A 13,013-nucleotide genomic window follows, 5' to 3' on the forward strand; every position below is an offset into this window, starting at 1 on the left:
ATGAGAAAGTCTCCAATGAGTGGCTCAATCAGCACCCTTCACGGACAAAATCAGCCCATTAACCAGCTCAGGTCCAGCTGTCAGCAAAACACACGTCTAGCCCAGCTCGTCTTGCTGCAGCAATGCTGACTAGGATTCCTTCATACTCTAAAAACAAAAAGCTGCTCAAAGCTCCAAACGACCACGTTTTCTTAAAGCTGAGATTAACCACAAAGCACACCTGAATTAGCTCTTTTTAAACGCTAATCACGAGAGAGAGAATTTATGAATCACAAATAACTAAAAACAATTAACAAGACAAAATAAAGGAGAAAAACTAATACTAATTACCCTCTAGGTAATAATTTAAGCCTGGGAAATGCTCAATTAACTCTATTTTCATAGAGTTATTAGTATCGTACATACATGCTCATGTAAATAATCATTACAACAGACATCAACCACAGTCTAGTAAATCCAAATATTACATAAATTTACAGAATTATCAAATTCCTTTCATTTATTCAAGAGGATGAACTCAATCCTCTCTTGATCCAACAGTAGCAATCTTTCACTACCTTGCACTGCTCCTAGAGTCTCCTGAGAGGGGTTTAATACATTTGAAACATAAAACATGAGCGAAAGGCCCAGTAGGATATAATTTGCAAGGATGTAAAATAAATAAATAGATAAAGTGCAAGTAAATGAACAAATGGGTACGTAAATAAATAGACATTCAGTTCCAATAGACAGCCAGAACCTCACATCCTTTTTCTCAAAGGAAATAAATGTAAAATCTCCATATTACAGGCTTCAACAAGTAATTAGTACAAATTACTTACCTAACCAAGTGCCTCGCCTACCCAGACCGAGTTTCGGGTTCTGCCCCCGAGGATGCACTCTCCGCATCCTATCTAGGCTTATAGCAATAGACTCTATTACCAGTTCGCAAGATCTCTTTGCTTAAGAAATCATTCATTAACTTTTCTGAAATCATTTTTATGACCCCACGAACTACTCAAGCCACGGGCCCCATGACAGGGCAAGCCATGAGGTTCCATGACTAAACAAGCTATGGATTCCATGGACAGGACAAGCCATGGATAAAAACCCATGGTTTTCTAAAAACAAAACAAGCCATGGTTTTCAAAACATTTTTCTTTCGCAAACCAACCCCTTTCTTTAAAACATTTTCAAGGCCGAAATCATTTTTGAAAACAGGCTCACAAGGAAAAGGGATAGAAATCCTACCTTGCACGATCAAACTTGGGACTAGCGTTACCTTTTCTGGCTTCTGCTTCCTCAAGCCCCTTCAGTCTGAATCCTTAACGATCACTGATGCAAGACAACACTTTAGGATCAATTCTCATTCCTAAAGTGATCCAAATCTCAATTATGTACCAAGATTTTTAATTAGTGTGCCCTAATCCATTTTCATGTTTCAAAATATCATTCCAAGAGTTTTCAAATCTCAAATCAAGGATTAACAATGCTAATCCATTTATCTCAAGTCCCCAAATGAAGCTAATTTTGGTTCTCCCCGAAAACAGAACCGGCCGACCGGTGATAGAGCAGTGCAACACTACTGGTCGACCGGTAGTGTGCACACCAGTCGACCGGACCGGTCGATCGGTCAGCCTACAATCTGGTCGACCGCATGGGTTGACTGGTTTCCATGTGATCTGGTCGACCGGACAGGTCGATCGGTGGAATCAGCTACGCGAGAGAAGCTCGCGGGACTCAGTCTAAAACCTGTAAATCCAGTCCCAAATCAAAATATTTCAAAGGGAAACCACTAGATCTGGGTTCTAGGTCCTAAAACAAGTCCAAAGAACCCAATATCTCCAATTTCTACTCTAGTTTTACTCAAAAACCATCAAAATCCGCTTTGAACCAAAAATAAGTTTTAAAATTCAAAAACTTGAGATTCAAGAGAGGTTCTTTCAGTAATCTTACCTCGAATCCTTCTCTTGACGTTGAAAACTTCTTTAAATCTTTTCTTAGTTCAAGATCCGTTTGATTTGGGACAAAAAATGAGAGAGAATGAGTGAGAGAGAGCACGGGAGAGTGAGAGAGAGAGTGAGGGAGAGAGACGCACGGGAAAGGAAGGGAAAAAGAAAGAAAAAGGAAAAAGGAAAGGAAAAAGGAAAAGAAAAGAAAAGGAAAAGGAAAGAAAAGGACATGAGTGCAATATTTTAAAACAACGGTCCAGAAATGCGCCCATACACACTTCTTAGTTAAAATAAATTACTGAGAATAATTTAAATACCTTGAAACTATTTAAACTCACATGTGTCAGAAATATTTAGTAATTAATACTCAATTAATAATCCAGGTTAGGCACACTAATAATCTCAATTACCTTAATTAATCTCAATTAATTCTTCAGGGTGTTACATGTACACGGGGGTTGACCCTGTTTGTTTCGAGGAAAACTCAAATTAGCTTCATTTGAGGATCTAGAGTAAATGGATTAGCATCTTAATCCATGTTTTGAGATTTAAAACCCTTGGAATGATGATTTGAAACCTGAAATGGTTTATGAAACCGGTAATTGAATTATGGCACACTAATAGGAAATCAAAGGGTATAATTGAGATTGAATTGCTTTAGGAATGAGAATTAGATCCTAAAGTGTTGTCTTGTGTCAGTGCTAGCTGAGGACTCAGATTGAAGGGCTTTGAGGAAGCGAAAGCCAGAATAGTGCAATGCTAGTCACAGGTTTGGTATTCGTGAGGTAGGATTTCTTATCCCTTTCTTTGCTAGCTTGTTTTCAAAAGAGTTTTGGCCATGAAAATGTTTTAAAGAAAGGGCATGTTTGTGAAAGAAAAGCATCTTAAAAACAATAGCTTGATTTTAGCTATTGGAATTATAATGAACTATTTCACAAAGATTAGTGAATGATTTCTTAAGACAAGAGATCTTGCGAATCGGTAAACTGGCTGATCGCCTAGATAGGATGTGGAGAGTGCATGCTTGGGGGCAGAACCCGAAACCCGGCCCGAGGTGATAAGGCTTGTGCATGTGGTTGTGTAAGTAATTTATCATAGTATAAATTACTTGCTGATGCCTATAATACGGAGATTTTTAGTTTATATTCCTTTTAAAAAAAGGATGTGAGGTTCCGGCTATTGTTTTGGAACTGAATGTCTATATTTATTTCATTGTTTATTCATTTGTTTATAAAGTTATTTAAAAATATATCATACTGGGCCTTTCGCTCACGTTTTATTTATTTTATAAACATTAAACTCTTCTCAGACGACTCTAGGAGCAGTGCAGAATAGCTGAGTTAGATTGCTACCATCTGATTAAGAGAGGATTGTGCTCTTCCTCCTTATGAGTAAATATAAGAATTGTGAACTCTGTAAACTATGAACTATGAATTCTAGACTATGGTTGATGTTTGTAATGTTATTTATATGTTCATGTATGTACAATACTGCATATTCTGTGGGTGAAGCCCTGAACGGTTCAGAAAGTGTGGAAGACCCCGTAACTTTCTTGTAATTTATTTTCAGCTAAATAGTGGGGCTCGTTTGGAAATTTCTTAAATTATTTTACTATTGATCCTGATTATTATAATTTTGAATGCTTAATCCTGTTTAACTCCTAAACGAGCCTCCACGTCTCCAACCCCGGCTTCGGGGCATGACAGAGTGGTATCAGAGTCTTAGGTTTAGAAACCACAGGATTGTACATACATGTATGACATCAGGAATCCACTAAATAGTCTAGTTTCCTTTTAGTTAAAGCAGATGTCACCGCATCATAGATCTGTTAATCGATCAGCACCATAGAATTAAGAGTTCATGGATGCCATGTATGCTGCTTTCCAAGGCATGGTCACTCGAGCTCAGAATGAGCGATCGGCCGAGGATAGGAAGCAGAGTTATTTCTGCGAGTTTAGACGTGGACCTATTCCCACATTCAATAGTGAGGGAGGACCCAGGGAGGCGGAATACTGGTTTGACTCCATAGTTAAACACCTGAACACTATGGGAGTGCCGGAAGAATATTAGGTAGAATTCACGGTGTATAAGATGGAAGGCCAAACAAGTACTTAGTGCAAGCAGGTGAGGAGAAGGCTTGATGTTATGGGAATGACTTGGGAACAGTTTGAAACCATTTTCAATGAACAATACTTCCCTCGGAGCTATCGGGATGAAAATGCAATGGAGTTTATGTCTTTGCTACAGGGTGACATGTCTGTGAGGGAGTATGAGGCTAAATTCAACAATCTATCCTGGTTTGCACCATCTCTAGTGGAGTCCAAGCACCTAAGGTGCCTTAAATTTGAGAAGGGTCTTAAGAATTCTATCAGGAGGCCTTTGGTGGCTCTAAGGATCTAAAATTTCTGAGACCTGGTGGCTACTGCTACAAGCGTGGAGCAAGATAATATGGTTTATTATCAAAGCAAGGAAGTAGCTAATCAATTTTCTATTTTTGGTGGACCTTATATTTCAGGTGGGCCACAGTGGAGTGGTAGAAGAAACCACAATCAGGGACATATTAGCAGAGAAATGATTAGTGGTGGTAGCAGTTCCTCTGGAAGTGACAGGAGTGGTCCTTATAGACCCAAGTGCCATCATTGTGGGCAAGTTGGCCACATTAGGAGGAATTGTCCTAATTAGAATCAGCCGTCGACTCTACAATCTCAAAGTGATGCTTCCTATAGTCAAGAGAGGCCACCGCACTTTGTGCCACCTTATGTAACACCCTGAAGAATTAATTGATATTAATTAAGGTAATTGGGATTATTAGTGTGCCTAATTTGATTTAATTAATTGAGTTTTGATTAATAAATGTTTCTAACGTGTGAGTTTAAATAGTTCCAAGGTATTTAAATTATTCTTAGTAATTTATTTTAACCCAGAAGTGTGTATGGGCGCATTTCTGGACTGTTGTTTCAAAATATTGTACACATGTCATTTTCTTTTCCTTTTCCTTTTCTTTTCTTTTTCCTTTTTCCTTTCCTTTTTCCTTGTCCTTTCCTTTCCCGTGCACCTCTCACTCTCTCTCTCACTCTCTCCCACTCTCCCGTGCTCTCTCTCTCTCTCTCTTATTTTTGTCCCAAATCAAACGGATGTTGAACCAATGAAATATTTAAAAAAGTTTTCAACATCAAGAGAAGGATTCGAGGTAAGATTACTAAAACAACCTCTCTTGAATCTCAAGTTTTTGAATTTCAAAACTTATTTTTAGTTCAAACCGGATTTTGATGGTTTTTGAGTAAAATTAGGGTAGAAATTGGAGATCTTAGGTTCTTTGGACTTATTTTAGGACCTAGAACCCGGATCTAGTGGTTTCCCTTTGAAATATTTCGATTTGGGACTAGATTTGTAGGTTTTTAGATTGATTTCCACGAACTTCTCTCGCGCAGCTGATTCCACCGGTCGACTTGTGCGGTCGACCGGATCACATGGAAACCGATCGACCAATGCGGTCGACCGGATTGTAGGCTGATCGGTTGACCGGTCCGGTCGACCGGTGTGTACACTACCGGTCGACCGGTAGTGTTGCACTTGTAACACCCTGAAGAATTAAAAGAAATTAATTAAGGTAATTGAGATTATTAGTGTGCCTAATCTTGATTATTAATTGAGTATTAATTAATAAATATTTCTGACACGTGTGAGTTTAAATAGTTCTAAAGTATTTAAATTATTCTCAGTAATTTATTTTAACCCAGAAGTGTGTATAGGCGCATTTCTGGACTGTTGTTTTAAAAATATTGTACACATGCCCTTTTCTTTTCTTTTTCCTTTTCTTTTTTTTTCCTTTTCTTTTCTTTTCTTTCTTTCCTTTTCCTTCCCGTGCATCACTCTCTCTCTCTCTCTCCCGTGCATCACTCTCTCCCACTCTGCCGTGCTCTCTCTCTCTCTCATTTTTTGTCCCAAATCAAATGGATCCTGAACCAAGGAAAGATTTAAAAAAGTTTTCAACGTCAAGAGAAGGATTCCAGGTAAGATTACTGAAAGAACCTCTCTTGAATCTCAAGTTTTTGAATTTCAAAACTTATTTTTGGTTCAAACCGGATTTTGATGGTTTTTTAGTAAAACTAGAGTAGAAATTGGAGATCTTGGGTTCTTTGGACTTGTTTTAGGACCTAGAACCCAGATCTAGTGATTTTCTTTTGAAATATCTTGATTTGGGACTGAGATTTGCAGTTTTTAGACTGGTTTCCGCGAGCTTCTCTCGCAGAACTGATTCCACCGGTCGACCGGATCACATGGAAACCGGTCGACCTATGCGGTCGACCGGATTGCATTGGCCTGACCAGTCGACCTGTCCGGTCCACCGGAGTGCACACCACCGGTCGACCGGTGGTAATGCACTACTCTGTCACCGGTCAACCGGTTGACACGGGGTTTGACCTTGTTTGGCCTGAAATTGCTGTTTTGATCCCTGTGTTTACGGAGAACCAAAATTAGCTTCATTTGGGGACTTGGGACAAATGGATTAGCATCTTTAATCCTTGATTTGAGATTGAAAACCCTTGGGATGATAATTTGAACCATGAAAATGGATTAGGGCACACTAATAGGAAATCTTGGTTGGAAATTGAGATTTGAATTGCTTTAGGAATGAGAATTAATCCTAAAGTGTTGTTTTGCATCAGTGATCGCTGAGGATTCAGACTGAAAGGGCTTGAGGAAGGTGGAAGCCAGAGAAGGCAACGCTAGTCCCAGGTTTGATAGTGCAAGGTAGGATTTCTATCCCTTTTCCTTGTGAGCCTATTTTCAAAAGGATTTTGGCCTTGAAAATGTTTTAAAGAAAGGGTTGGCTTGTGAAAGTAAAATGTTTTGAAAACCATGGCTTGTTTAGTCATGGAATCTCATGGCTTGCCCAGTCATGGGGCCCGCGGCTTGAGTAGTTCGCGGGGTCATAAAAATGATTTTAGAAAAGTTAATGAATGATTTCTTAAGCAAAGAGATCTTGTGAACTGGTAATAGAGTCTATTGCTGTAAGCCTAGATAGGATACAGAGAGTGCATCCTCGGGGGCAGAACCTGAAACTCGGTCTAGGTAGGCGAGACACTTGGTTAGGTAAGTAATTTGTACTAATTACTTGCTGAAGCCTGTAATGTGGAGATTTTACATTTATTTCCTTTGAGAAAAAGGATGTGAGGTTCTGGCTGCCTGTTGAAACTGAATGTCTATTTATTTACGTACCCATTTATTTATTTACTTACATTTTATCTATTTATTTACTTTACGTCTTTGTAAATAACATCCTACTGGGCCTTTCGCTCACGTTTTATGTTTTAAATGTATTAAACCCCTCCTAGGAGACTCTAGGAGCGGTGCACAGTAGCTGGATATTTACTACGGAGCAGCTGAGTTGTGCTGCTGTTGGAATCAAGTGAGGATTTTGGCCATCCTCTGGGAGAAAATGTAAGGGATTGAGCAATTCTGTAAACTTATGTAATATTTGGATTAACTAGACTGTGGTTGATGTATGCTGTAATGATTATTTACATGTTCATGTATGTATGATACTATATGTCCTGTGGGGTGGAGCCCTGTGTGTTGTCAGAGGCTCAGGATTCTGTAGTTTAATTTATATTTTAATACAGTCGTGTGGGGCTCGTCTGGGAATCTGCTTTATTAATCCCTACGTCACCCCGTTTGGGGGGGGGGGGGGGGGGGGGGACAGCACTGCCTGTCACCGATCGACCGGTGCACACGGGTTTGACCCTGTTTGGCCTGAAATTGCTGTTTTGAAAACCCTTGGAATGATAATTTGAAACATGAAAATGGATTAGGGCACACTAATTGAAAATCTTGGTACATAAATGAGATTTGGATTGCTTCAGGAATGAGAATTAATCCTAAAGTGTTGTCTTGCATCAGTGATCACTGAGGATTCAGACTAAAGGGGCTTAAGGAAGTGGAAGCCGGAAAAGGCAATGCTAGTCCCAGGTTTGATAATGCGAGGTAGGATTTCTATCCTTTTTCTTTGTGAGCCTGTTTTCAAAAAGGATTTTGGCATTGAAAATGTTTTAAAGAAAGGGATTGGTTTGTGAAAGAAAAACGCTTTGAAAACCATGGCTTGTTTAGTCATGGAACCTCATGGCTTATCCAGTCATGGGCTCGCGGCTTGAGTAGTTCGTGGGGTCATATTGACGATTTCAAAATGTTAATGAATGATTTCTTAATAAAGAGATCTTGTGAACCGGTAAGAGAGTCTATTGCTGTAAGCCTAGATAGGATGCGGATAGTGCATCCTCGGGGGTAGAACCTGAAACTCGGTCCGGGTAGGCGAGGCACTTGGTTAGGTAAGTAATTTGTACTAATTACTTGTTGAAGCCTGTAATACAGTTATTTTCAGTTATATTTCCTTTTAGAAAAAGGATGTGAGGTTCCGGCTATTCCATCGGGACTGAATGTCTAATTTTATTTACTTATTCATTCATTCATTTACTCGCTCATTTATTTATTCATTTATTTTAAGTCATTTCAAATTATATCCTACTGGGCCTTTCGCTCAAGTTTTATGTTTCAAATGTATTAAACCCCTTCCAGGAGACTCTACGAGTGGTGCACAGTAGCTGGATAATTGCTACGGAGTAGCTGAGTTGTGCTGCTGTTGGAATGAAGTGAGGATCGTGGACATCCACTTGGACAAATGTAAGGAATTTGAGAAATTCTGTAAAGTTATGTAATATTTGGATTTACTAGACCGTGGTTGATGTCTGTTGTAATGATTACTTACATGAGCATGTATGTACGATATTGCATGTCCTGTGGGGTGGAGCCATGTGTGTCAGAGGCTCCAGAATTCTGTAGTAATGTATTTATACTTTAATTTAGTCGAGTGGGGCTCGTCTGGGATTCTGCTTTATTAACCCCTAATCGAGCTCCACGTCACCCACCCCGTTTGGGGGGCGTGACACCTTATCAGCCACAACTACCAATGCCAATTCCATACCCTCATGTGCCAACCTACCGTCCGCCTCAATATCCACAGTTTTGACCTCGAGCGTCGGGACCAGTGCAGATACCTCCACCACAACAATATAGGCTAGGAACACAGAGGCCTAATATTGGTGATAAAGAGAAAGGGAAAGCGCAGGGACAAACGTATACCCTAATACGAGGCAGTTCTGGAGGTCAGGCCACCAACACCGTGGTTGAGGGTATGATCATGATCTCTCACTCATTAGCACATGTATTGTTCGATACTGGTGCTACCTATTCGTTTATATCAAGTTCTTTTGTTGAAACATTGAAATTGAAATCTGAGAACTTGGAAACCCCGATGATGTTGAACTCCCCACTGGGATGTATGGAGGTAGCTAGTATATGTAGATCGTGTGAAATTATGATTGGAGGTAAGCGATTGAGAGCCGATCTGATAATCCTTCCAATGAGTTTGTTTGACGTGGTACTCAAGATGGATTGGTTAGCAAGATACGGTGCGATTGTTGATTGCTACCGTAGAAGAGTAACTTTGATGACTCATTCTGGAACGGTAATTACTTATCAAACAGACATGAATCCAGTCCTAGAAGAACGACTATTGAGATACAGCGTTGGAGGACGTAGGAACCTAGCTTGTTTTTCTTTCCTTCTTGCTCTAGAAGGTGAACCCGAGGTAATGGGAGACAATGTGGGAATTCCTGTGGTGGACGAATTCGCATATGTATTTTCTGATGAGTTACTAGGTTTACCGCCAGATCAGGAGATTGAATTCGGTATTGACTTGATACCAGGAACGACTCCAATTTCTATTCCTCCTTACTGAATGGCACCTGCTGAGATGAGAGAATTAAGAAAGCAGCTCGAGGAGCTAGCGGATAAAGGGTATATAAGGAATAGCACTGCTGAACTGAAAGAGTTAAAGAAGTAGCTTGGTGAGTTAGCAAAAAAAGGATATATTAGGAATAACACTTCCTCATGGGGTGCACATGTTTTGTTTGTGAAGAAGCATGACGGATCTCTTCGGTTATGCATTGACTAGCGTCAATTGAATAGGGTAACTCTGAAAAATAAATACCCACTACTAAGGATCGATGAGTTATTCAATCAGTTGGGTGGATCACAATACTACTCTAAGATTGACTTGAGGTCAGGATATCATCAGCTTAAGATTAAGGAGGAAGATATCCTGAAAACTACTTTTAGAACTCGGTATGGGGATTTTGAGTTTCTGGAGATGCCTTTTGGGCCGACGAATGCCCCAGCTACATTCATGGATTTAATGAACCATGTCTTCTGACCGTACTTAGACCAGTTGATGATTGTCTTCATCAATGATATTCTGGTTTATTCGAAGACTTGGGAAGAACATGAGCAACATTTGAGAATTATTCTTCAAACTCTTCGTGAACACCAGTTGTATACGAAGAAAGAGAAGTGTGACTTCTGGCTAACAGAAGCGAAGTTCCTTGCACATGTGATATCAGGACAAGGAATTTCTGTAGATTCTTCCAAGATTGAGACTGTGTTACAGTGGGAAAGGCTGAAGAATGTAGCAGAGATTCGAAGTTTCCTCAGACTTGCCGGATATTATCGACGTTTCATAAAAGACTTCTCGAGCATTGCTGCACCGATGACTCGGTTGACCAAGAAAGAAGTCAGATTCGAATAGGACGCTGAATGTGAAGATGCTTTTCAGGAATTGAAAACTAGACTAACTAGTGCACCAGTCTTGTTATACCTGATAGTGAGGAGCCATATGAGGTATATTCTGATGCCTCAATGAGTGGACTTGGTTTTGTCTTGATGCAAGGTGGACGCATCGTAGCCTATGCATCTCGCCAACTGAAGCCGCATGAATGGAACTACCCCACTTATGATTTAGAGCTAGTAGCGGTGATATTTGCTCTAAAGATATGGATATGTTATCTTTATGGAGCAAAGTTTTAGGTCTTCTCTGACCACAAGAGTTTGAAGTACTTGTTTACTCAGAAAGATCTGAACCTCAGGCATAGGAGATGGATGGAATACATGGAAGATTATGACTTCACTCTGTAATATCATCTTGAAAAAGCTAATGTGGTAGCTAATGCCCTTAGCAGGAAGACTATAGGAACTTTAGTGTCATTAGCTTTGGAAGACTGGAAAAGGACTGAAGTAGTGAGCGACTATGAACTTTAGTACTATGAGGATTAGAACCAGACAATGGTGTATAATCTAATCTCCACACCGGTTCTTGTGCAACAAGTTAAGCAGAATTAGTGACAGGATCCTCATCTCCAAGGAATTTGGATTCAAATCCAGAATGGAGAGTAACTTGAGGACTGGAGAATTCGAGCGGATGGATCACTTTATTTCCGTAACTGCCTAACCGTTCCTAAGGTGGATGAGATCAAGAAGGCGATTATGCATTAGGGCCATAAATCGTGGTATGCTATTCATCCAGGAAGCAACAAGATGTACTAGGACCTAAAGAGGCAATATTGGTGGAGAGGTATGGAGAAAGACATTCGTGAACATGTTTCAAAATGTGTGACTTGTCTCCAGATTAAAGCTGAGCATCAGAAGCCTGCTGGAGAATTGTAACCTTTACCTATGCCAGGATGAAAATGGGAACATATCATGATGGATTTTCTGATGGGACTTCCGAGAACTGAGCAAAAGCACAATGCCATATGGGTGGTGGTGGACAGGTTGATGAAATCCGCATACTTCATACCATTCCATACGATAAATTCCCAGAAGATTCTGGTAGAGTTGTACTTGGAGCATATCGTCAAGCTTCACGGAGTACCATTATCCATTACGTCCGATCGTGATGCACACTTTAATGCAAGGTATTGAAAAAGTTTCCAGGAAGCCAAAGGAATAGAATTGAATTTTAGCACAACATTTCATCCTCAGACTGATGGGCAATTTGAAAGAGTTATTCAGATTCTGAAGGATATGCTTCGTGCTTGTATTATGGATTTTGGTGAAAACTGGAAGAAATACCTTCTCATTGCTGAGTTTGCTTACAACAACAACTATCAAGCCAGCATCGGTATGGCACCGTTCGAAGCTCTTTATGGTCAACCTTGCAGATCGCCTGTTTGTTGGCTGGAACCAGAAGATTGACTTACTACTGGACTAGAAGTTATTCAAGAGAATAATGAGAAGATAGCTATGATTCGAGAATGATTGTTAATGGCTCATAGTCGTCAAAAGAGCTATGCTGACCGAAGGCGTAGACCTTCAGAATTCCAAGAAGGCGACTTCATTTTGTTGAAGGTTTCTCCATGTAAACACGTTGTTTGTTTTGGTATAAAAGGAAAACTTGTGCCAAGGTATGTTAGACCATTCCTGATCGTGCAACGAGTTGGTGTCGTGGCGTATCGCCTAGCTTTATCGCCTGAGTTATCTCCTGTACATAACATTTTCCATGTCTCCATGTTTCGTAAATGTCAACCTGATCCGGAAGCCATGGTGCAATGGTATGATGTCCCGATACAGTATGACGCGACCTATGAGGAGGCACCAGTCCAGATCCTTGATCAGAAGATGAAGAGTATGCATCATTGTGAGATCCCATTAGTGAAAGTGTTATGGCAGCTCCATGGAGTTGAGGAAGCAACATGGGAGCTTAAAACAATGATGCAGGAGCACTACCCACATCTGTTTTCACTTTGAGGTAAGTCCTAATTTCGAGGATGAAATTCTTTAGGGGGGGTGGAGTTGTAACACCCTGAAGAATTAAACGAGATTAATTAAGGTAATTAAGATTTATTAGTGTGCCTAATCTAGTTTAATTCAACAATTATGTTTATTAAATGTTTTTGACGGCTAAATTTAAAGAATTTCAAGGTATTTAAATATTCTCAGTATTTACATTTTTACTCCAGAAGTATACGTAGACACATTTCCTGGACTGTCTTTAAATATTTTGACACTTGTCCATTTCCCTTTTCTTTTCCTTTTTCTTTTTCTTCCATTTTTCTTTCTTTTCCCGTGCAGCCCTTTCTCTCTCTCTCTCTCTTACTCTCACTCTCGTTCTCACTCTCTCTTTCTCTCTCTCCTGTTTTGATTCAAACTAACCAAATCTCGAACCAAAGAGGAATTTAAAGAAGTTTT

At 39.9% G+C, this 13,013-nt stretch overlaps 1 protein-coding gene across 1 annotated transcript; it reads left to right on the forward strand.

The window, feature by feature from the left end:
* Positions 1-4,082: 4,082 nt before the first annotated feature.
* On the forward strand, positions 4,083-9,729 carry LOC112091910. The gene is made up of 3 exons (XM_024166647.1): positions 4,083-4,284; positions 4,447-4,580; positions 8,983-9,729. The coding sequence occupies exons 1-3, from the start codon at positions 4,083-4,085 to the stop codon at positions 9,727-9,729; spliced, it is 1,083 nt and encodes a 360-aa protein (XP_024022415.1).
* Positions 9,730-13,013: the final 3,284 nt, after the last annotated feature.

This window comes from Morus notabilis, unplaced genomic scaffold (assembly GCF_000414095.1).
Source record: "Morus notabilis unplaced genomic scaffold, ASM41409v2 Scaffold35, whole genome shotgun sequence".
Lineage (NCBI taxonomy): Eukaryota > Viridiplantae > Streptophyta > Magnoliopsida > Rosales > Moraceae > Morus > Morus notabilis.

What these genes read in the sequence shown, in the direction of transcription:
- LOC112091910 (XM_024166647.1), top strand. Translation starts at nt 4,083, where the DNA reads ATGACTTGGGAACAGTTTGAAACCATTTTCAATGAACAATACTTCCCT. An exon ending in GTGCCTTAAATTTGAGAAGG is followed by an intron (nt 4,285 to 4,446) that starts GTCTTAAGAATT and finishes CTTATATTTCAG; the next exon opens with GTGGGCCACAGTGGAGTGGT. An exon ending in AGTGCCATCATTGTGGGCAA is followed by an intron (nt 4,581 to 8,982) that starts GTTGGCCACATT and finishes GGACCAGTGCAG; the next exon opens with ATACCTCCACCACAACAATA.